The 23,178-nt window shown below is 54.3% G+C and overlaps 1 protein-coding gene across 1 annotated transcript in view; it reads right to left on the reverse strand.

The window, feature by feature from the left end:
- CSF1R (colony stimulating factor 1 receptor) overlaps positions 1–23,178 on the reverse strand; it is a 30,320-nt gene that overhangs the window by 6,551 nt on the left and 591 nt on the right. Inside the window, exons 2-13 of the mRNA XM_067732249.1 lie at positions 19,195–19,452; positions 18,476–18,760; positions 16,636–16,772; positions 15,807–15,966; positions 11,371–11,557; positions 8,892–9,007; positions 8,620–8,740; positions 8,337–8,524; positions 6,536–6,651; positions 1,099–1,225; positions 879–983; positions 288–398 (exon numbers count right to left, since the gene is read on the reverse strand). Coding sequence (XP_067588350.1) covers positions 288–398; positions 879–983; positions 1,099–1,225; positions 6,536–6,651; positions 8,337–8,524; positions 8,620–8,740; positions 8,892–9,007; positions 11,371–11,557; positions 15,807–15,966; positions 16,636–16,772; positions 18,476–18,760; positions 19,195–19,452 — 1,911 coding nt within the window. The remainder of the gene's footprint in view (positions 1–287; positions 399–878; positions 984–1,098; positions 1,226–6,535; positions 6,652–8,336; positions 8,525–8,619; positions 8,741–8,891; positions 9,008–11,370; positions 11,558–15,806; positions 15,967–16,635; positions 16,773–18,475; positions 18,761–19,194; positions 19,453–23,178) is intronic.

Consider the following 23,178-nt stretch of genomic DNA (forward strand, 5'->3'; position numbering starts at 1 on the left):
CATAGCGTCAGACTCCCTGGAGCAGGGCCCAGGCATCTGCACTCTTTTCTCCTTTTCCAGGTGACTCTGATGCCCACCCATGTCTGAGAGCCACTGATCAGATCTCACAGAACTGCCTGTCATCCATAAGCAGCTTCTGACCAGCCCAGGCATCTGGCCTAGGAATTCAAGGGTTGCTGAGACAGGGATCCCACCTTCACTTTGTGGAGACGGGAAGGGGAGGATGGAGTGAGGTAGCCCTGGGACCCTCAGACACCCAAGAGGCCCCACCACGATGGGCCCCTTACCTCCGTGGGTACAGGCTCCCAGAAGGTTGACTATGTTCTCGTGCTGGCCCAGGTGGCTCATGATCTTCAGTTCCGACATGAGGGCCTCCTTCTCGTCAGCGTGAGCCGTGGCTGGGAGATGGGGCCACAGGTCCCACAGAGAAAGGGCAGGACATGGAGAGCCATGCACACAGACGCCCAGGGGAGCAAAGCAGAGGGGACCCAGAGCCCCAAAGCAATCAGAAGCCGAAAGAGGCAGGAGAAATGAGGACACACGATGGGAGTTATGGGGAGAGAGAGAGGACAGATGGCCTGTTACTGAGCTGATTGTGGGCGGCAGGAGACCAACCTGTGGCCAGGCCATAGGCCAGGATGGCCTCTGTGCACCAGAGCCCCTTTGAGGCTCAGGCAGAAGCCCTTCCACACCCAGGAGTTAGAGGGAGCCGGGAGCTCACAAAGGAAGCCGAGAGTCCTCACCCCCGATCCCAGGCTCTGTTCCACAGGCCCTGACAGGCCGAAAATGTGGGTGATGCCCTTGTGACGACAGAACAGACCCTCCCTTGGCAGATACCACCTCCTACCTGCTGCCCCAAAGCTGCTTCCTGTACTCACACTTCAGCATCTTCACAGCCACCTTCAGAACAGCATCTTCCTTGCCCAGACCAAAGGCCGTGGCCTCTACCACCTTCCCAAAGGCACCTGCTCCAAGGGTTTTACCTGCCACACACACAGCCTGCTTAGGTCCCGGGGCACCTAAGGGCCCACAGGCTCCCTGCCACCCACGCTGGCCCTGTGACAGGAGGGCGTGTTGGGTGCTGAGACCCCGGCTCACCAAACTGCAGGTTGTTCCGGGGGAACTCCCACTTCTCGTTGTAGGGCAGCTGGGTTGGATCGATGAAGGTGTAGCTGTTGCCCCCGTAGCTCTCAATGATCTTCCAGCGCACCTGGTACTTGGGCTTCTGCAGAGGGAGAGGGAGGAGGCATGGGTCAGCTGGGCCTGGCAGGTGGATCTTGGACATCATCCCGACCCGGGAGGACAGGGGCTGGGCAGTCCCACCGCACAGCGGGAGGAGGTCGGTGTGGCCTGCGATGTGGTGAGAGGGGCTGTGTCATCTCATGCCCATGGCACCGAGAGCCCCGTCCCTGCCTGGCTTGGCCTTACCATGGGACCGTCCATTCTCCAAGCCTCAGTTTCCCTACCTGTGTATTGAAAGATTTGGACAGGACCACCTCTGAGGGTTTTGACAGCTCTGATAAGGTAGTAATTCCTGAGCCAGGAGGGAGGGTGGAACTGTAGATCCATCCATCCATCCGTCCATCCTCCCATCCAATTATTACTTGTTTGTTTTATTTTCACTTGTGGTAAGAACAAAATTTACCATCCCAACCAGTTTTGAGTATACCGTTCAGTAGTGTTATAGACAGTCCCACTGTTGTGCAACCAACCTCCAGAACTCTTTTCATCTTGAAAAGCTGCAAGTCTGTACTCACTAAACAACAATTCCCTGTTCCCCCCTCCCCCGAGCCCCCAGCCACTTATCTCATGCATCTGACTGTTCCAGGTACCTTATTTAACTGGAATCATGCAGGATCTGTCCCTTTGTAACTGGCTTATCTCAATTTGCATGATGTCTTCAAGGTTCATCCATGTTGTTGCCTATGTCAGCATTTCCTGCCTTTTTAAGGCTGAATATTATCCCATCCAAATATTTCACCGAGTACCTGTTTGTTTCAGGCATCGTTGATTCAGAGTTTGACAAAACAAGAGTCCCTGTCCCCTGGAGTTTGCATTCTAGTTGCTAAGACGGACAATCAACTCAGATACATATGTAGGAAATTTTCGAATAGCGCTATGGAGATAAGAAAGCAAAGTAATAGGACAGAGAGCGCCAGGGACAACCGAACACAAGTCAGGGAGGGCCCCTGAGGAGGCGAGAGGGAGCTGGCCACGTGAGCAGCAGGGGAAGCACTTCGCGGGTGCAGGGAGTGGAGGCCTGGGGGTGGGAAAGGTCTGGGCGAGTCTAAGGGACTGGAAGGTGCCGTGTGGCTGGAGGGGAGCGGGGGGCGGTTCTGGAGGCAGGAAAGTCTTGAGGGCTGCAATCAGCAAGTGAGTTCTCTAAGCGCAAGGGGAACCCTTTGAGGCTCGATGCAGGTGAGCGATGCATCCGACTCTACATTGCTCAAGGACCAACAGAGAGAGACCCCACGTACAAGACAGCGGGCGTCTGGAGGACCTGCATTCCCCTCAGGCTCTCCACGCTGTTCCAACCAGCCAGCTGGCGGCAGAGCATAAGCAGAGGAGGAGCGGCTGCCTCTCTCTTTCCTGCCCCTGGTGGCAGCTGCATGGGGGCATCATGCCAGGGGTACCCATGAGAAGTGCTGATGGCAGACAGAGTTTAGGTGGAAAGTGGAAGCTGGGCTGGGGCGGTGGAGGACACTGAGGCCTCGGGTCAGCAGTCCAGCTCGCTTTCCGGTCAGTTGTGGGGGACAGGGACCAGCTGGGCTGTGCTTAGCAGCTGGGCTCCTACATGGGGCACCCAACTCGGGCAGGGGGAGCTAAAGTGGGTGCTGGGGAGGAGGGTGACAAGTCTCACCAGGTTAAGGGAAAAGACTTCAGATAGCCATAGGGAAGGACTTCCGGATGGTAGTTCGGGGGGAAAGACTGCAGTTAGACATGAGGAAGAATTTCCAGGTCCTGATTCAGGACGAGAGACTAGTGGTGAACCTAAGGACATCCATGTTACAGTTTCAGCAGATAGTCTGAAACGGGACAGGAAGAGGACTTCTGGAGTGTCAGAGGATTCAAACCCTGTGTGTGGGTGCCTTCCCAACACAAAGGATGGACACAGAACCGGGAGGGATTCCTTGACCTTGCCTGGCCACTTCCATCTCCAGGAGCCACTGTGGTGATGGCTGGTTTTTCCCCCCCTGCCACTTCTCCTTCCTCTGGCCCCGCAGCTGGGCCTGAGTCAGCCCCTCCCCAGCCCACCGCGAGCTGGCTATCTGGCTGGAACTTCAGCGCTCTCTCTGAATCCCAGACCTGATACCTGGAGGACGACGCAGCTCTCCCACGCCTGCCTCAGGCATTCCCACCCCTCTTCCTGGAAAGCAGACACTAGCTCTCAGCCTCTGCTATCCCTAGACAGGGCTTCTGTGTAACTCCCGGGGGCTTCTACCCAGAGGGGCCTCTCCTCTGAAGGAGAACCCTAATGGGGAGGCCAGGATGGGCAGCCTCGGAGTATAATGCTATCAGTGAGCGTCTCCCGAGCACTTCCTGTGAGTGGGCGCTGGGCTCCACACTCAACGTGCGTCATCTCACTTAATGCTCACAACAGGCCCAGGCCACTTCCCCTTGGTGACCGAGGTAGGCATGGAATCATCAAAGTCCCCACAACTCCCCATCCAGGCCTGCTGTTTTGGGTGGGCGGATGTTTTCTGTCTCAGGAAGGGGGAGATCTGAACAGTTTCCACTGGAAATCTTGGGGACCCTCCTGTGCTTCCCCCACATACCTCCCAATCCCCAGAGCTCAGTTCCAACCCGCAGAATTCCAGCCTCTCCAGTGGCTTCCCCGTCTCCTCCTGTCCTCCCCATCACCATCATCCTTTCTTCCCCATGTCCTTCCTCCTTCCAGCCTGCTGACTTCTGCCCTTTTCTCTCCCCCCTTGGCCCCCCTTGTGGTCTCTCTGGGGGCCAGAAAGGCGATGAGTCAGCCCTGAGACTGAAGCAACCCTTCCCTCAAGTGGGGCCACCCCTCCCCTCAGGCCTGAGTAGTGAGGACAAGCCAGGCTGAGTCCCCAGTGAAGGGACAAGACTCAGAACCCTGTGGAGCAAAGCAGAGGACACTTGGACAACAAGCCCTGAGGCAGGGCATGGTCATCTTGACCCCTGGGATGCCCTCCTTCTCTTGGCCTTGAGTCAGCTCACGGGCCAGTTCAGTTTCTTAAATGGGATAAGAGGTGACTGGAGTACATGTTCCAAAAATGGTCCCGTGAAGAGAACGTAAGGTGTCCCCAAACCACGGCTGGCCAAGGGGGCTGGGCGGCCCAAGGCAGAAAGGGCTGGAGGGGAACTGGGCCCTTCTCTAGAATCTCTGCAGGGCTGAGGAGGCAGCTCTGTGGGGACGGAGAGGCTGTTTTCAGCTCCATATAAGGAAGAACTTTGCAACAGAGCTGCGCAGAGAAGGAATGGGAGGCCACAACAATGAGTGAAGTCCTGTCCCCGGAGGCAGGCGGAGTTGGATGGATCTGGGTCTGAATCCTGCCTTGCCAGGCTCTAGGACTCTAGGAAAATTGGTGTCTCTAAGCCTCTGTCTCTCCATCTGTGAAATGGTGTTGATAATGGCAGCCCCCGCACCAGACTGTGCTGAAGGTTCACCGAGGTGACGGCGTGTAGAGGACTGAGCAGGGTGCTGGGCACGGACAGGGCTCTGAATGGATGCTACACACCCTGGACCCAGGAGGAAGTTGGCTGGGGAACTCAAGATAGCTCATGCATCTTGGGATTGGAGGGCTGTCTGGCCCATCCAAGATTCAGACCCAGATCCACACAACTCCCAACCCTTGGCTCTTAAACTAGACCATCAGGCTCTTGGCATGTCACGGGAGGAGGCTGTAAAGGTCACCCACCCCACCATGAACAGGTGGGGAAAATGAGGCCCAGAGCGGGCAGTCCACCCGCCAAGGTTGCATGAAGCCCAAACAGGGCAGTCACCCAGCCATGGTCTCATGGCAAACCAGTGTCCGAGCAGGACCCAGATCCCTGAAGACTTGACCTGGGGCCCTGGATTCTGCGCTCAGAGCTGCCTCCTCATGCTGTGTGCTGACATAAGCGCCGGGCACCCCGTGGGCCCCTGGGGCACCCCCCACATACCACCTACCTATCTACTCCAAGTCCTCTACTCACACTAAAACCCACAAGGCAGGTGTGGGGAAGAGAAGGCAGCAGAGGAGCCCACAAGGTGGGTTATTCACCCCTAACTCACCTCACTGCCTTGTTCACACCTGCTGAACCTACAGGATGGGGTCCAACCCCTCAGACCCCCAACCTGTCCCCACCTGGGTCCTCTTCCAGGCATCAGTATTTCCGGAACTCACCTTGGTCTTCCCCCCACCTGCCTCTTTGTACACAGCGCCCTCTCCCCCAGAGACATCCTTTCCCTGAATCTCATCTCCCCCTGGCTGCCTGCCCCGTTCTCCAAGACCTGTCCCACCCACGCCAAGCCACCTCCTCCAAGCAGACTCCCTTCCCTGCCAGCCGGAAAAGATCCCTCCACTTCTGGCCTCCCAGAGCCTTCTGGCCTGGCCCTCTCAGTGCCTGACTGCACAAGAAGTAGTCTTTTATGTAGGGAGGCAGTGAGGCTAAGTGGTGGAGGCCACAGGCTCTGGGGTGCAAGGCAACTGGGACCCTTGGGCGGGTCCTTCAACCTTGCTGAGCCTGCTTCCTTACTGTAAAATGCTGACTGCTCTAGTCCCTGCCTCTAGATTGTTTTGAGGGTAAAATAAGATGATTCCATGGGTTTTTAACAAAATGGCTTTTAAAAAACCAGCCTCTGCCATTGACCGGCTGTAGACTAGGGCAACTGTCTCAACCTCCCAGAACCTCAGCTTCCAACTCTGTAAAATGGGGTAGTGATACTACCCACATGCCATGGTTGTTGAGGTCAGGAAATGAGGGGATGTAGGTAACATGCTTCATAACAATGCCCCTAAAATCACCATCACTGACTGAGCACTCAGAGTGACAGGCAGTGCACTAAACGTCAACGTGCAATTAACGGCAGACTTGATTAATAATCATATTAAATAAAGACGAGGACGATGATGGTCAGGCCTTCCCCTCCACTAACTTACCTGCCACCTGACAGAGACACAGGCCTGGCCCCATGATACCCTCTCTGTGTCCCTGGAAGCCCCCAGCTGGGACAAGTTCCCATGTTCATGCTCTCCCCAACAGCCACGGCTCTCCCCGTAGCATCTCTCCCTGTGATCCACGCCCTCACTTCCGTGGCTATTCGATTAGCAACCGTCTAGCTCACTAGACAGAGACTTCTACGAGGACAAAACCTCAGAGGCTCCGAGTCTTGGCTCACCCAGCCACTGACACTGGCATACAGCAGGCGCCCATTAAAGAGCTGTTGGTTCAATGACTGGCTGACAGGTGAATTCGTATTCACAGGGGCTGAAGGGTGGATCCACACAGCCTGGGGGCACTGCCGCAGGGTCTGGCTCACTCGGGTGCCTGGCCGCCCCCCAGCCCTGCCCAGGCTCACCTGCTTGTACTTGTACAAAAGCAACAGGAGTAGCAGCAGCAGCAAGGCCATGACGGACATGCAGGCCGCCAGCACCGGCGTGAAGAGGGGCTCGTCAAGGGGCTGCGTGTAGGCTCCTGGAAAGGGTGGGGCAGAGGAGTGAGCAGCAGAAGGGGCCTTTGAGACCCCCTGCTCCCCACTGGAACAGGCCAGTTGCCTGGACTCAGTAGGTGCCCACTAAATTCTTACTGACTGAACGAGGAGTCCTCTCAGCGGGAAGCCCGTAGACCGTCCCCCAGCCGGGGGCAGGGAGGACCACCTCTCTAGCACTGCTCGTGGCCAGCTCCAAACCCTGCCCAGACTCGCAGCCTCTGTGGCCAGCGGAGCCCCTCAGGTCACACGGCCCACCCACGGCCCGTGCAAGGAGCCTCTGCAGCAGCCTGGCCTGGGGCTCAGCCATGACGTGACACTCCCCCAGTGTGGAGACTTACCACCTACACCTCCGGCCAGCTCGGATGGAAAGACCTTCCAGAGGTTAGACTGAAATCTGCCTCCCCAGCATTTCCCTGCAGCTTCCCCGCGTGCCCTTTGGGACCACACAGCCCTTCTGGGAGTCTGAAAGCCAGGTTCATGGACCCGGGGTCTCCTCTTCCCAGATCAACAGCCCTAGTTCCCTTCATGTGTTTGGAAGGACATAATTTCCACCTCCTGGCCCAGGTCAGCAGCATAAGTCTGAGGCCCAGCCTCACCTCTGCCACTTGGGAGGTGTGACGGTGAACCTGTGGCTTCTCTCTAAGCCTCAGGTTCATCATGCCCCAGGGGGGAAGGAAGACTGTACTGACCTCCTAGGGGTGGGCGAGTTCGTTGAAATAATGCCTGTAAAGGGCTTAGCGTGATGCCAGGCACAGTGTAAGCCTCCAATAAAATGTTGGCTTTATTATTTGTAATATACGACCACCAGCTGCAAGACAGAGCAGCCCAGGCAGCGGCATGTGGAATCGGACCTCAGCCCCACTTGCTCCAAGGCCAGCAGCTGGGGCACCTGCGGGCCCCCTGTGAACCAGGCAGAGGCTCCCACTCTGTCCTCTCTGGGCCCAGAGAGCCTCACCCGGGCCTGGCACACAGTGGGTGCTGAATCTGCCTTTTAGAGGCCTGAGGGTTCTGTGGGCCTGTGCAGCCTTGGGCCTCTCAGAATCAGAGAACTAACCCACATGCAGCCTTTGTGCAATGCAGAGAAAGATGCCTCTTCCTCTAGACGGATGATGCAGCTGCGTTAGTGACCCCCGCCCTGGACAGTGGCCCTGAATGGATAGGACTGTGTCTCTGGCAGGAAGGGAATCTGGAAGGGATGGAGAAGGCCGTCAAGGCCGGCCCTGGGATTGGGGGAGGGGACTGTTCATTTGTCGCCTGCTCACATCACCAGACTAAGCTCTGGGGAGGCACTGCTCCCTTCACGAAGTGAGTCCCAAATACACACTTATGAACTAATGAGTCAGTTCAAGTGCAGGAATATGAGGAGAGGGGCCAGATAAGGCTGTGGCTGCTTCAGGCTGCTTTCTCTCTGGATCTCACGTCTGCATCCCCTCTGCCCTTCTCCCCACTACCTCCAGCCCCACGGGTTCTAGACTCCCCCATCTCGCCACTTCAGGAGAGCTTTGGTCGGGAGGGGCCCTGGAGTCACACGCAGAGAGCTAGAACTCGGTATGGCTGGGATCTGCTTGGCACTGGAACTCTGGCCCTTGGTTCCCAGGGGTGGGGCTGTGGGGCAGTTTCCTGGGCCCCCTTCCCATCTTGGCCTGGAGCAGGCGGGTCAAAGGCTCACCTACAGAGACAGGCCCGAAGGCCTGGGAGCTGTTCCCCAGGCTGTTGTAGGCCCTGCACTCGTACGTCCTGTTGTGTTCCAAGGTCCCAGTGGCCAGCAGGCTCTGGACGGTCACCTTGTGGAAGGGCTTTTGGCTCAGGACCTCAGGGTTCGGGTCGTCCAGGACCAGCACTTGGGTCTTATCACATCTGGGAAGAACAGAATGTGGCTCAGAGTTTCAGGGTGCCCGGCCCCTGCCCCAGCCCCTGCGCCCAGGTGAGGAAGGCAACCAGAGCCCGCTTACCTGTTCGTGTGGCCCCTGCACTGCACCCACGTCACATTGGGCTGGGGGTACCCTGAGGCTTCACAGAGCAGGGTTTTAGAGCCGTTGATGAGGGTCCACGTGACCTCTACCTCTGGGGGGTCTGAGGTAGAGGGAGGGGCAAAGGAGGGAGGAGTCAGCCCCAGAGGCCCGCCTCCTGGCTTGACCACCCGACACTGAGTCTTCTCTCCCCCAGCCCAGCCATCCCGGCAGCCTCAGGAACCCCGTGTCCCCAGCCCCACTCCATCACTCACATAGAAGGGTGAGTTCAAAGGTCAGGGTCTCCTCGCCTCTGGCATTTCTGGCCTGGAAGGAGTAGTGGCCGGCCTCGAAGGGCTTCAGGCGAAGCAGGGTGAGGGTGGAGGTGTACCTGCGTGAGAGGAGCAGGCCATCTGGGGTGAGGACAGTGGGCTCAGACAACCACCTTATAAGGGATTTATTTTTGGTAAAGTGTCCGGGGCACAAAGGCCTTCAAGTACCCAGTCTGAGTGCCCCTGAGACACGCAAAAACCCCCAACCCGCTTCCCTTAATTGCTTCTTTCATCCGTAAAGCGCTTTTGTTCTGAGGTTTAGTAGACGTGATGTCTGTAAAATGCCAACACTGGGAGGCACATCACAGGCCCCAGTGAATGTACCTACTTTCACCACCATCACTGGGCTAAACAATCCTTGCTGAAGACGCCAGCACCCACGTCAGCTTCCATCCCTAAAGCGCCAACCCTGCCAAGAGGGGCCTTGAGAGGGGAGAGAGGCAGGATGTAGCCGTGGGCTCCAGAGAACAGGGCTCAAGTCCTAATGTTGCCCTTTCCTAGCTGTGTGACCTTAGACAAGTACTTAACCTCTCTGATCCTTTGCTTCCTTTTCTGTAAGGGTGACACTTACAGTAATTAATCCACACACTCAACCTAAGGACTAAAGGGATATGTATTCAGAGTGCCTGATAGAGTGCCTGACTCATTGTAGGCACTTGTCTCTTTACTGGAAAATATCTGCAGCCATTACTAGACTAAACCCCATGGCATTCAGAGGGCAATCCTTGAGATAACTAACATCTCCTTCTTAAACTGAAAGAATTTAACTTTCTGCATGAGTCAAAATCACCATTATGAACACACACGTGGGCTGTTTGGTGCCCACGCTTATCTGCCCTGTGCTGAATGGCCCCAGATTACTATGTTTGAAGGCATCTCCCTGGTTCCTTTCCACAGTGTCCCTGTTGCTTACAGACCCCTGAAACCTATCCATGGACCAGCCTCCTTCCAGGGGTCTGCAGACTCCAGATTCAGAACTTCTGCTTTAGACGAGGGGAAGCTAGAAATCCTGGCCGTAAAGGACAAGAAGGGAACTGGGAAGAGGAAGATAAGGACAAGGGAACATCCTTGTTGATTCTGATGATCGACAACACAAGAATCCAGGAATCAAAGAGGTTTGGGCTTCTGGAGCTAGGAAGAGAACTCCAGAGAATTTGGGAGTTGGAAGATGTCTAGGGATTATCTAGCCCAGGGATGGCAAACAGGTCTCCTCTCATGAGCCAGTTATGATGGAAATATAGCCTAGAGACTGTGTTGAGAAGGACTCTGAGGCTGCATCTGGCAGGATGGGTTCAAAAATGAATTAGGAAAGGGTTTAAAAATGAATTAGGGGGCTTCCCTGGTGGCGCAGTGGTTGAGGGTCCGCCTCCCGATGCAGGGGACGTGGGTTCGTGCCCCAGTCCGGGAAGATTCCACATGCCGCAGAGCGGCTGGGCCCGTGAGCCACGGCCGCTGAGCCTGCGCGTCCGGAGCCTGTGCTCCGCAACGGGAGAGGCCACAACAGTGAGAGGCCCACGTACCGCAAAAAAAAAAAAAAAAAAAATCAATTAGGGGTCTCGGTCACGAGTGAGGGAGGGGAAGTTATCACACAGCGAATATCACATATTCGCTGTCCTTGATGGAGCTGTACTCTCTCATTCAAATAGAACAGCGTAAAGAAATTATCATTTTCACACTTGGTATCAGTGTTCCTCCTTGGGGAAGAAACTCTCTTGTTTAGAAAACTAGCTGGGGTTAGGTCACTTTGGATGAGGAAGTAAGACCCCAAGGATAGAGTCCACAGGAGACAAGAAAAAGAGATTTCTAAAATGTTGTGCATGTGGGATGAGCAGGATTCTGGGAGTGGAGAGACGGGAGGACGCAGAGTCACACGGCACTCTGTAAGAAGAGCTCTGAGCCTGTGGAGAAGAGCACAGCTGGTGAGAAATTCTCAGGGGTGGATGACCACAGGCTTTTAAAGAACTTCTGATGTATCTGTGACTGAGAGATGTTAATTCCCTCTATTCCCCAAACCTGTGTATGTGGCAGATACGTCGTGCGATTGCTATTAGGAGTGTGACTATGAGTGGAAGTCATGGGGGGGTGTCTTCTGCATTTGGATTAGTCACAGAAGAGGAGGCATAAGATCGAGACCTTGGGTGACCATCAGAAGGCACGCCCCCAAGAAATGGTAGAATTCTTGAAGAGGACATTGGATTTTCCAAGGATATAGGACAGAGGGATACACTAATTTGATCTGCATCTCAGACGCTGATGACGGATATCGAGGTTCTACATAGTCAAGAAAAATGAGACCTAGAAACCGGAAAGGACTCGCTCCAGGTCACGCAGCAAGGTTGAGATAGGACCCAAGTGTCCTGACTCCCGGCTGAAGTGCTCCATCTGGCTGTGGGCTATGCGGATGCGAGCTAATAGGTGATACCTGTATGTGCCCTTGTTGGTTACAAAATTGAGCTTGGGCTGGTGGCCAAGGAAGGGTCCCTGATAGGTCCAGTTAAAACTTTGCAGGCTTGGGTAGGCCTCCACCTTGACTTTGAGTTCGATCTTCTCACCCACGGTCACCTCCTGGAGGAGGTTCTGCTCAGAGGTCAAGTTCAAGTAGGCACTGTCTGGAAAGCAGAATGCACAGAGATCTGGCATTAGTGGGAAGATACCCCAGTGTGTGTGTTCATTTAGCAATCCACCCATTGAGCCAGTCTTTCAGCTGGGCCCTCCCTGAGCACCTACCATATGCCAGGCACACAGACCCCGCCCATAACCCAGACTTGCCCTCTCTCATCTCTTTTCCCACCACCCCCAGGGCTCCAAACTCTTCTCTTCTTCACTGAGTTCCTGGGACAACGTGGGCAAATTCCTATCCTCCTTGGCACCTCTACATCTTTATTTATGTAACGAAGAGATTGAATATATCTATGTTGTTATAACTTTATGGAAATTTTTCTAGCAGTTAAAAAAAAAGTCAGGTGTTTTTTTTTCCATACGCTCTCACCCATTTCCCCTTTTTTCAGTAGTATAGTCAGTGCAGCTTCCCTATCCAGCTCTAAAGTGGGCACGTGATCCAGGCCAGCCAATCAGGGTAATCTGTCCCCTTGGGACCAGTGATTGGTTTTTGGGCCAGGCATGTGAGTCCATGACTCTAATTTCCATGATTTTTGTTGGAACTCGAGGGAAAGAGAAGCTTTCATTCCACTGGGGTTTCCAAACTTGGTGCTGCCCCACAAGAAAAATAAAGAGCTAAGAGTTGGGAAGCAACAGATTCTTGTCCACACCTGAACACCTAAATCTAACGAAACCAGAAGCTCATATCCATGGGGGTTTTAGCTATAATTCCTCTTTTGATTAGGCCAGTTTGAGTTGATTTCTAGTACCTGTAACTGAAAGAGTCTTGGCTGGTTTCTTCTAAGTAAATGCATGAATTAAAATCAAGCTGCTCTGATTGAATTGTAGGCAAAGGAGAGGTGCAAAAACCCCCACCCATTCAGCCTCTCTTTGCCTCTCATGGAAGCTACTCTAATACCCTCTTAAAATCCCAAGGCTTTGGAAAAAGACCAGATGATCTCTCAGGGCTCCTCTTCTTACTCAATTCTATGAAATCTAAAATTCACTCTTCTACCCTGTGTTGTTCCTGCTCAAAAAGCTCCCTGTGATTCCCCATCACCTCCACTATTCAGCTTGGCATTCAAGGCTCTTCTCATTCAAGTCTCCCTATGCCCATCTAGCCACGTCCACACTTCACACACACACACACACACACACACACACACACACACACACACACACACACACACACACACACACACACTTCTCCACCCATCTCGATGTTCTCATGTCCCCTGAACACACCACAGTCATTCCAACCTTGGATGTTGTGCTCAAGTCATTTCCTGCACCAGGAACCCCATATTCTTCCTCTCTTCTATTTAGATCCTTCTCATTCTCCAAGACTTGTACCCATAAGGGAGACTCCACCCATCCACTCCAGGCTAAAGGGAGCTCTCCTTCCTCTGGATTCCTGTTGCTTTTTTTTTTTTAATTGAGGTATAGTTGATGTACAATATTTGATAAGTTTCAGGTCTACAACAGAGTGCTTCACAATTTTTAAAGGTTTTACTCCATTTACAGCTATTATAAGTTAGTAGCCATATTCCTTGTGTTGTACAACATATGCTTGTAGCTTATTTATTTTATACATAGTAGTTTGTGCCTCTTAATCCTCTACCCCTATACTGCCTCTCCCATCTTCCCTCTCCCCACTGGTAACCACTAGTTTGTTCTCTATATCTGTGAGACTGCTTTTTTTTGTTATATTCACTAGTTTGTGGTACTTTTTTAGATTCCACATATAAGTGATGTCATACAATATTTGTCTTTCTCTGACTTGTTTCACTTAGCATGGTACCCTCTGCTGCCCTTTGAGATGACACATTCATTAGGCACCACATCTACACTACTTCATGTATCTGGTTCCTCCTTGAGGTAGCTGTCTTCTCTCTCTGAGTTTGTGAGCTTTTAGGGCAAGGCTGTTTTCTTCTCTCTTCTCCCCTTAGCCATCCATCCATCCATCCATCCATCCATCCATCCATCCATCCATCCAAACTCCAGCCACTTCCCACCACCTCCACCATTACCACCCTAATCAAGCCACCATCACCTCTAGCTCAGACTAGCAGTAGCCCCCTCTCTCCCTGCTTCTACCCTCATCTCCCTATAGACAGTCCTCAACAGAGCACCAGAAAGCCATGTTACATCTTGTTACCTCCAAGTCAGATGATGTCACTCCTTTGTTCAGACCCTCCAATGGCACCCCATCTCTCTCAAGAGGAAAAGCCCAAGTCCTCACGTTGGCCTACGGGGACCTTCCCCTTCACCTCTGACCTCAGCTTCTACCGCTCTTCCTCTTGAGCTCCAGCCCAGCCACACTGGCTGACCTGCTCCTTGCATGTGGTGAGCATGGACCTGCCTTAACAACATTGCTCGCCCTCTGCCTGAAGCTCTCTTCTCCAAGATTCTACATGGCTTGGTCCTTCACCCACCTCAAGTCTTTGCTCAAATGTCAGCTTCCCAGTAAGATCTTCCTTGATGATCACCCTATTTTAAACTGAAAACCCTATCAAACTGATTTGCTTTTTTATAATTTATTTTGCTTATTGCTGTCTTCTCCCAACAAGAGTACAAACTCCAAGTGGGCAGGGGTTTTTCTCTCTCTTTCATTTGTAGCTGTATTCTCAGCATTGAGAAGTATCCGGCCAGATGTGTGAAGGAAAACAAACATCTACTGAGTGACTACTGTATGTCTGCACTAGAAAACAGTTAGGATTAGAATCCAAAACTGGGAGACGGTTCAATGTTCTCCTCTCCTGCCTTAGCCCTCAAATCTCCCGGCGTAGGATGGGCCCACAGCAGAGCTTAGGTGCTTCCGTAAGCCTAATGCGTTGTTTGTGCTGTGAGGGTAGCGATTCTCATGCTCCCCCCTCCCCGCCTCCCCTCGGGCTCCCATAACTTTTAACACATGAGGTGTGGCCAGACTGAAGTGACTCAGAGCCTGTCCCCACCTTGAAGAAACTCCCCTTAGCTCTGGATTCTCAGCCCAGTGGCCGCTGCTGCCTCTCACCCAATCACTCTGTCCAAAGACCCGGGAGTCATCTTGGCTCCTTTATCCTTCACCTCTTCATCCCAGCAGTCACCAAGTCCATTATCCCTCCGAAATCGTTCTGGATGACAGACTCTCCTGGGCCGCTGCCGTGGTCCAGCACCCTTCGCAATCTCTAGCCTGGACCACTGCATTAACCGCCCTCATGGGTCTCCAGCCTCTAGTCTCCCATCCAATCCACATGGCGTCGGGCTGAGCCTCCTCAGATAACATCTCCTCATGCACACTTAGCATTTACTGTATGCCAGGTCCTATTCTACGTACTTCAAATATATATATATTCATATATTCATTTAATTCTCACAGCAATCCTATGAGATAGTTACTGTTAGCATCCCCATTTTGCAGATGGGGAAACAGAGTAAGGAACCTGCCTAAGTCATTGGTGGAGCCGGGTTGGAATGTGCCCCAGGAGTGAGGGTTCCTGACCACCACACAGTGGACCCTCTGTGCAATCTGATCTCATCACTCTCCTCTTAAAACATTTAACGACCTCCACCGGATATGATGCAAACTCCCCACCCAATTTGCCCTCAGACACTACCTTCAGCACTGCTTTCCTGTGACCATCCCTGCCTCCCCTTCATGTCCCTGCTGTTGTCAGCTTCTCTGGATGTCTCACATGTTCTTGCTCTCTTTGCCTTTGAGCCTTTGCATATGCTGTTCCCTCTGCCAGCAGTGCTGTTCCCCTTCCTTTTCCACCCCTCTGCCTGGCTAACCCACCTCCATTCTTCTGGTCCCAGCTTAGAGGCCACTTTTTCCAAGCCTTGGTTGGGAGTCTCGCTTGGTGTTCCCAGGACACCCCACACTTCCCCCATGACCGCACTGGGTGATCATTGTCTGTTCACGTGTCCCTGTGATGTGAGTTTCCCAGGCATGAAGGAAGGAATGAATGAGTGAACAGTGAAGCCCAGGAGGGAGCTACTGGACACCAATCCCCAAAAAGAACTAATGATGCTGGAATGAGATGCAGCCATGCACTGTAGGACCTCCAAGGCGGGAGGGAGGGATTCTGGGGTGGGGGGCGGGGGACCTGGGAGGGCTGTCAGTGTCGTGGCTCCTTACCCAGGCCCAGAAAAGGGATTCTAGTGAGCTGTTCTAACAATGTCTCCTCCTTCCCTGCCATCAGCTCCCTCTCTCTCAATCCCCTTATACACCCCCTCACCCCAGGATCCCTGATGACCCTTCCCCACCACCCTGATGCTTACCTACCACCCAGAAGACCATGGAGGTGGAGTGGATGCCCCGGGCATTGGTGGCCGTGCAGGTGTAGTTGCCAGCATCTTGGAAGCTTACGTGATCGAGGTTGAGCGTCAGGACTTTTTGATAACGGTTGTCATGGAAGTCGGATTGTTGAGAGATTGTGAGCTGCAGCCAGAAGGAATGGAAATGGTATACTGAGGTTGTTTAGGAATTAGAAAGATTTGGTTTCTAATTCTCAGCCTTTAAGAATTACTATCTGCCTCTCCTTGGGCAGGGACTGAACTCTGAGCCTCAGTTTCTTCATCTGCAAAATGGGACTGACACTGGCCCCATGCTCTTAGGGTTGTAGAGTAAGTGAGAAGGAGCAGGCAAATGGCACAGGACTAGCCTGGCACACGGTAGGCACAAGGAGGGAGGATGTTCTTAGAAGCAGCCGCCATTTCCTCCTGAGAAGAGCCCCTCTTCTGTCCTCTCTCCAGAGTTTTTCTGAAAGGACCCTTACATTCCTGGGCTTCAGAGGTGGCCTAGGAACCCCTTGCTAAGTCAGAAGTGAGCTGACATGTGGCTCTTGCCTACAGGCTGGGGCAAAGGTCATGGGTCAAGGGAGTGGAGTACTGCCTCCTCCCACCAACCCCCACAAGATTTAGCGGCACGAGCCTGAGTCCTGCTTCTGGATCAGCTACTGACTGGCAGTGAGATCTTGGGTGAGTCCACTCCCCTCTCTGGGTCCGGGCCATGCCCTCAGCCCAGAGAGCCAGCTTGAGGTGGGGCTGGGGGCTGCATCCTGCAGGGCCTGGCATGTCAGAAGGATGGACAGACTCCCCAGGGACTGACCTTGGTGTCTCCGTGTTGGAGGAAGACATCAAAGTTGACATCAACGTCACTGGCTGAGCATACGATCTGGGCAGCCTCTCCTCGAATCCGCACCAGCTCTGTAGGCTTCAGGGTCAAGGTCGGGGGTCCTGGGATGACTGAGGTCAGGGCAAGGGACCCATGAACATCCAGGCCAGAGCTGTCACTCTGCTTCCTGCCATGGGCCAGGCTCCCATTCCAAATCCTGGGAGGCAGCCCCGACGCCTCAGTTTTCCCCACGACAAGTCCTGTCTCCTAAATAGACCTTGAAAAGTCCCCTTTGCTCCATCACCAGTGCCTCTCCCCAGTCTCACCCTCCTTCTCTGCTCTGGACCCCTTCAGGCACCTGGGAGGCCTCCCTCCTTCCTCGCAGCGGCCAAAGGGAGGTCTTTGCAATGAAAATAGGATCATGCCTCTCTCTCGTGACAGTATTCAGTGGCTTCTCATCATCACTGTCAGAATAAAACCCGAAGTCCCTCCCGCCTCCCCAGGCCCCGCTCCTGACCCGTGGACACCTGCCACCCTCCACTCCCCCAGCTGCCTTTCCCACCGCACAGCCTTTCCCACCCAGCGACTCTGCACTTGCCCTTCCTTCCAGGAATGCCTTCTCCCACGCGTTGACTGCCTGCCTCTTCTCATCCTTCAGATCTTTAGCTCAGACATTCCTCGGAGAGGTCTCCTGTCACAGTTTCGCTGAATTAGCCTCATCCGCCACCCCCCCGCCCCATATTTCTTCAGCTTGATTTCTTCATCATCACAATTGGTATTTACTGACTTTCTCTCCCGTCTGACTCCCCAGTAAATGTCAGATCCATGAAGATGCTATCCCTCACAGCTAGCCCAGTGCCTAAAACATAGTAGGAATTGAATGAATATTTCTAGCTGTTGCTATTGTTGAAACATAACCTAATTCAGTTCCTCAAGGTCCAGACACTAAGGGACTCACCCGTGGTCACTGAGAGGGTCATGGCCGAACTAGAGCCCAGCGCTCTCTCTGCAAAGTGCAGGGAAAGGGCCTTCATGGCTCCCTCTGCCCACAGGGTGGGGTCCTTTGACTTCCTGGACAGTTACGTGGCCTCAGAGCACAGGGCCTTGGGTCAGCCATGCCGCTCTGACCCTGGCCTCATTACAGGCACCTGATTCCTGTCTCAAGCCCAGGTTACGAGCCTGGGGTCCTGCTGACACATACCAATCCTTCCGGAAACCAGAATCCCGTCCACCAGCCCAGCAGAGACAAGGGGCAATAGGAGTGAGACTTCACCAGCATTTTTGCCCCCCAGAGAGAGGTGTCCCACGCACCCGCCACCACGATGTCCCATCGCCTGGCTCACTACCCCCTTTCCTGTGCCCAGCACCCAGCACCAGACCGGCACTGAGTGGGAAATCCATGTCTGAGAGTGTGGGAGAGCTTCGGGCCCTCCTTCCGTTCCTGGAACATTCGAAGCCTGTTCCCAGCTCATGACTATGTACCTGCTGTTTCCTCTGCTGTTTCCACCTTCTCGTAATTCACATTTCAGCTCAAATAAAATGTCACTCTCCCCATGAGCCACCCCCCCACTCCCACACACTCTATTCCATCTCCCTGCTCAATGATTTTCACAGCTTGTCTCACGATCTGAGACCACCTTGCCCAGTGAGTTATTGGCTTATGTATGCCCTGCCTTTCTGTGCCCGACACCTTACCGTCTTGCCCCAGTAGATGCCCCATAGATCACTGTCGCGATTGGGAGGAAGAGATGAAACAAAGCCCCCCCTGCCCCCCCTCCCCCATTACTTCCCCTCAGGCCAGGCGCCAGCTCTCTGTCCCTCCCGGCCCACACACCTTTCTGAACTTTAAGCCGGATGCTGAGGGACTTCACCATCCTGCCGTCCACCCGAGCACTGCACTCATAGTCCTGGCTTTCGATGAACTTGGCCTTGTGGATGATGAAGCCGTGCGAGGGCAAGAAGGAGTAGTTGGTTTGGCGCAAGACAGGTCGGCCACGCACCCGCACCAGCGAGACGCCTGCCCCCAGCGCTGGGTCCGTGAGCAGGCAGGGCAGCAGCGCGTCCTGACCCTCCATCACCGTCACTTCCTCGACCAGGACCCTCCAGGGCCGAACAGGGTCTGGGGGACGTGGGGATACAGGGTTACAACTGCCTTCCCTCCACCAGGCCAAGAGTTCCCTGGACATTGGTGACAGGGAAGCTCAGAGATGCTGATCATTTGCCTGAGGTCACACTATACCAGGGAAGCTCAGCTGATGCTTGGGGCTCTGAAGCCAGGTCCAGTCCCACTATTTAATGCTGTGTGACCTTAGGCAAATGACTCAACCTCTCTGAGCCTTTGGAAAATGGGCAGAATCACAGAACCACCTCACAGCGTTGTTGTGAGGACAACGTTAAATTAGAAGCACTGCCACAGGTCCTCGTTCGTGGCAGGTACTCAGCAAATGTGCAGCTGGCTTATTGTGATTGTTAACATTAGGTCCCAGCCCTCCTGTGCATTCGTGGTGGGACCTGCTTGGCTAGTCCTCTTGGGAGCGGGCTCACAGTCCTCACCTTTGACATAGAGATGGATGGTGGCGCTGCCCCCCAGGGGGTCTCCACGCTCAGTGCAGCGGTAGGTTCCCGTGTTTAGGAAGGTGGCATTGTTCGTGGTGAGGATGCTGCTGGGGGCGTCAGCGTCCAGAGTCCAGTAGGTGGAAATGGGGCCGTCCCATTCCACGCTGCCGTTGCTCACACATCTCAAGGTCACGGCTGTGCCTGGCTCCACGACCAGCTCAGGACCACTGGGCTCTATCACCGGGACCCCCTGACCTGGTGACGGGGGGGGGGGGGTGGCAAACAGAATTGAGGCCTGAGGTGACACCGCCTTGGCCACACCCTGCCTCTGAGATGGGTGCTGCCCTGGCAGGGGTGATGCTGGTTCTGGGGTTCAGCTGTGACTTGCAGGATCACCTTGAACAAGTTCCTGCCCCTCTCTGGTCACTTGCTCAGGCCCCCAGCCCAAAGCTGCTGTGATGACTGATGTCTCTGATGGAAGGGTATTGGGAGATTTCTCGGCCTCCAACCCAGCCGCTGTCCCATGGGGGCTCCCCCAGCTTCTGGCCTCAGTCTCACTGGCAATGACTGCATCATTCTCCCCAGGAGTGGACTCCTTCAGCCCCATGTACAAAGTGGGCTGCATCCCTGCTGCTAAGCCCAGCACCCAGCTCAAAGAAGGGGCTTCAGACAAGCAAAGGAAGAAACAAATGAATGGAATGTTCATGGCAGAGTCCTCTGAGTTAATTTACACGGGGAAGAAGAAAAGCAGTGTAGGATCTTAGCCCAGCAGAGTTAGACAGGTTCAGAAGTCTTCTGTCGTGCCCACTCCCATCATTGGACGTCTGGTCTAGAACACAGTAAGATGGTTCAGAGGCTCTGTGTCTCAGTTTCCTCACTTATAAAATGGGGACCATAATTGTACCCATTTATTGGGATAGATACCAGGAGATTTAAACGCATGGAAAGCCTTTAGAACATCACCTGTCACCAAATATAAATACTCAGTAAGGTTAGCCCTTATGTTTATTACCTAGTCCACCCCCAGCAACCCACCCTGACATCCCAGCAGTGCTGCGTTTACTAGGGAGACAATCTCTTTTAAGGAAAATTTTCTTGAAGGAGAAAAGAGAACTTGAAACTCATCTCAGGCCCTCCGGGAAGAAGGCCCATCGCCTCTGCAGCGTCAGCATTTTTCCAGGGCCTAAAATAGGGGCAGTGGAGGGAAGTGAGAGCTGATTCAAGGCCTTGGAGGGGCTGCCAGGCGCCCTCCAGCCTGTGCAGGCGGAAGCACATTGCTGGCGCCCGGCCCAGACCCGGTTTCCGCTCAGCCTGCAGCCCTTCTCCCAGAGATGCTCTCACTTCTGCTTCCCGGCCACGGGGAGAGAACCCCTCGCCCCCAGGACAGGGGGTACCACCTGCTGGGCATTGGCATATCTCAGGCTGTGGGTCCTGGCTCTGCCACTGACCCACTAGGTACCCCTGGTGAGTCTAAACCTTCTGTCCCAGCGATGGGGCCACGGACACGCTAGCCCTGAGGGCACCAGTTAAATTCAGGGACTCTACGTCGTCCTGCACGAAAGTTCCTTAAATAGGTCTTTCCATCCACTGCCCCACCACCCCGCCCTCACCATAGACGCCAGAACTGGAAAGATCCTCTCTGTCAAATGATATCAGGATGGCTTATGTTTTCATTTTGTACCCATCAGAGGTGCGCAGCCCCTCTGCCCGAGCTTCTGATCGGCATAAAGGATTGAGTGAATACTACCAAAGCCAACACCTGAGGGTTGTAGCCAGCACTCCTGTGCTGCTGAACACCAGGGATGGGGACAAACATCATTTCTGGCAGGCTGTTGGCAAGTCCCAACCGAGTGGGTGCTGGCCTATTACTGCTGCAGCCGTGCAGGGCCCCAGGCAGGGTTGTATCGTAGGAAAGAGCTTGGATCGTGGGGTCACACCAACCTGGGTCTAAAACTTGGTTTTCCCCTGCTAACTGCGTAGGTTGCTTAACCTCTGACCCTCAGGCTACTCTTCCATCCAATGAGAAGAATCCCAATTCCCACCGCTGAGAGGTCTTAGGAGGATTCAGTGAGGTGATATGCTGCCTCTGGCTCATCAACTCTCCTGCCCTGGGTTACTGGCTTCAACTGCTACACTTCTAGCCTTCCCTCTGGTCCTGACACTCTGATAGCTGAAGTCTTTAACTTTTAAAGATCACAGCCTATGCCTGTAACCTCCCCTGGTCTCAGATTCTGTGATTCTGTATTCCGCTTCTGCCCCCGCCTGGTCTCACAGGTGCCTACTCCCTTCCCCTCCCCTGCTCTGTCCTCTAGCTCTGGCCTCGGCCTCCTGGAAATGTAGTCAGAGAGGCATCTCTCTTGTTTCGTCCTGTCATCTCAAATATTCACGCAGGACAGGGCTGACACCCTCAACTTCCGCCCCAGCTCCCCACTGCTGGCTTGGCTGACAGGAAGAAAAAGCCTGCTCCTGGTAGGGCCGTCCTCCCTGGGCTGGGGCTGGACCGCTTCTGCCCCTTCACCCCACCGTCTCATCTCCCCAAACCTCCCCACCCCCTCCCACTTGTCTGGGAGACCCCTCTCCATCATCAGCTCCCAGGATGTGCCCCAACTTCCGCTCCTCTCCCCCAAAACACACACACGCAGCACAGACCAAGGCCTGGGGCAGAGCTCCCTCCTCAGCCCAGGCTCTTGGCGCACCTCTCCCGGTCGCTAGCGCGCTCTGATCCTGTCCCCCAACTTTCTCACAGCAGCCCCCTGCCCCCCGCCACTCACCACCGGTCTACTGGGCTGAAAGCTTAGGTTTCCACCCTGCTGTCCCCATCTCTTCTTTCCTTTGAGGCTAGATGCTGGATAGCCCCTCCACCTTCCAACAGTCCCCCACAGGCAGGTTCTGGGCAGGAGGACAGGACAAAGCAGTGAAATAAAACCCGCGGAGCTTTTTAGGGTGAGGGGAATAGTCTCTATCTTAACTGAGTTGGTGGGGACACAAGTGTGTACACTTGTCACATCTCATCGAATGTACACTTAAGAATTTGTGCTTTCTACTATGTGTAAATTACATCTCAACAAAAGAGAACGGACATGCAAGCCCAGTGGGACGGACTGGGCCAGAAAAAGACCTTCAGTGGGCCATCTCCTCATCAGGGACCAGACGCACCTACTCCCTAGGGTCCTGCAGCCCCAGGATGGTGGGGAGGCCAGAGCTGAGGGCTGCCTTCCCACCCCACCCACAGCCCCCATCCTTCCCTGAGCTCCCTCCAAATAAGCAATAAAATTTAATGTGTTTGTTGGGCCAGCTGTAGATACAAGCCAAGCACCCAGCCCCTCACCTCCAGTGAGGCACCCTCCTAGATGGAGATCCTGCATCACTGCTGCTGCCAGAGGGATGGAGTTAGGTTGGGGTCTGTCCCACAGCTCTCCATCCTGAGCCCCAGCAGCCTGTGTTTGGGAGAGCTCTAGCCCAGGAGACCCTTGCTGTCCTTCCCCCGGAAAAGCCTCTTGCCCTGTACTCTCTCCTCCCAAATTTACCTCTTCTGAGCCCTGGGCCAGAAAGGCTAGACTCTTTTCTTTTTTTCTTTTCGCGGTACGCGGGCCTCTCACTGCTGTGGCCTCTCCCGTTGTGGAGCACAGGCTCTGGACGCGCAGGCTCAGCGGCCATGGCTCACGGGCCCAGCCGCTCTGCGGCATGTGGGATCCTCCCAGACTGGGGCACAAACCCGTACCCCCTGCATCGGCAGGCAGACTCTCAACCACTGCGCCACCAGGGAAGCCCGGATGCTAGCCTCTTATGTCTCCTTCTAACCCCTTGCCCAAGCCGCCCAAGGAAGGATCATTGCCTCTCAGGCCTCTCCCAGTCAGATCCTGCCTAGTCTGCCTAGTGATTCACAGGCTGGCAGAACCAGCAGAGCCATCAGGGGTTCTCTGGGGCCTCCCTACCCAGTGTAGGTCTGGACCAGGGGCATTGGCATCTCCTAGGAGCTTG

The sequence above is a fragment of the Pseudorca crassidens genome, chromosome 3, assembly GCF_039906515.1.
Source record: "Pseudorca crassidens isolate mPseCra1 chromosome 3, mPseCra1.hap1, whole genome shotgun sequence".
In the NCBI taxonomy this organism is placed as follows: domain Eukaryota; kingdom Metazoa; phylum Chordata; class Mammalia; order Artiodactyla; family Delphinidae; genus Pseudorca; species Pseudorca crassidens.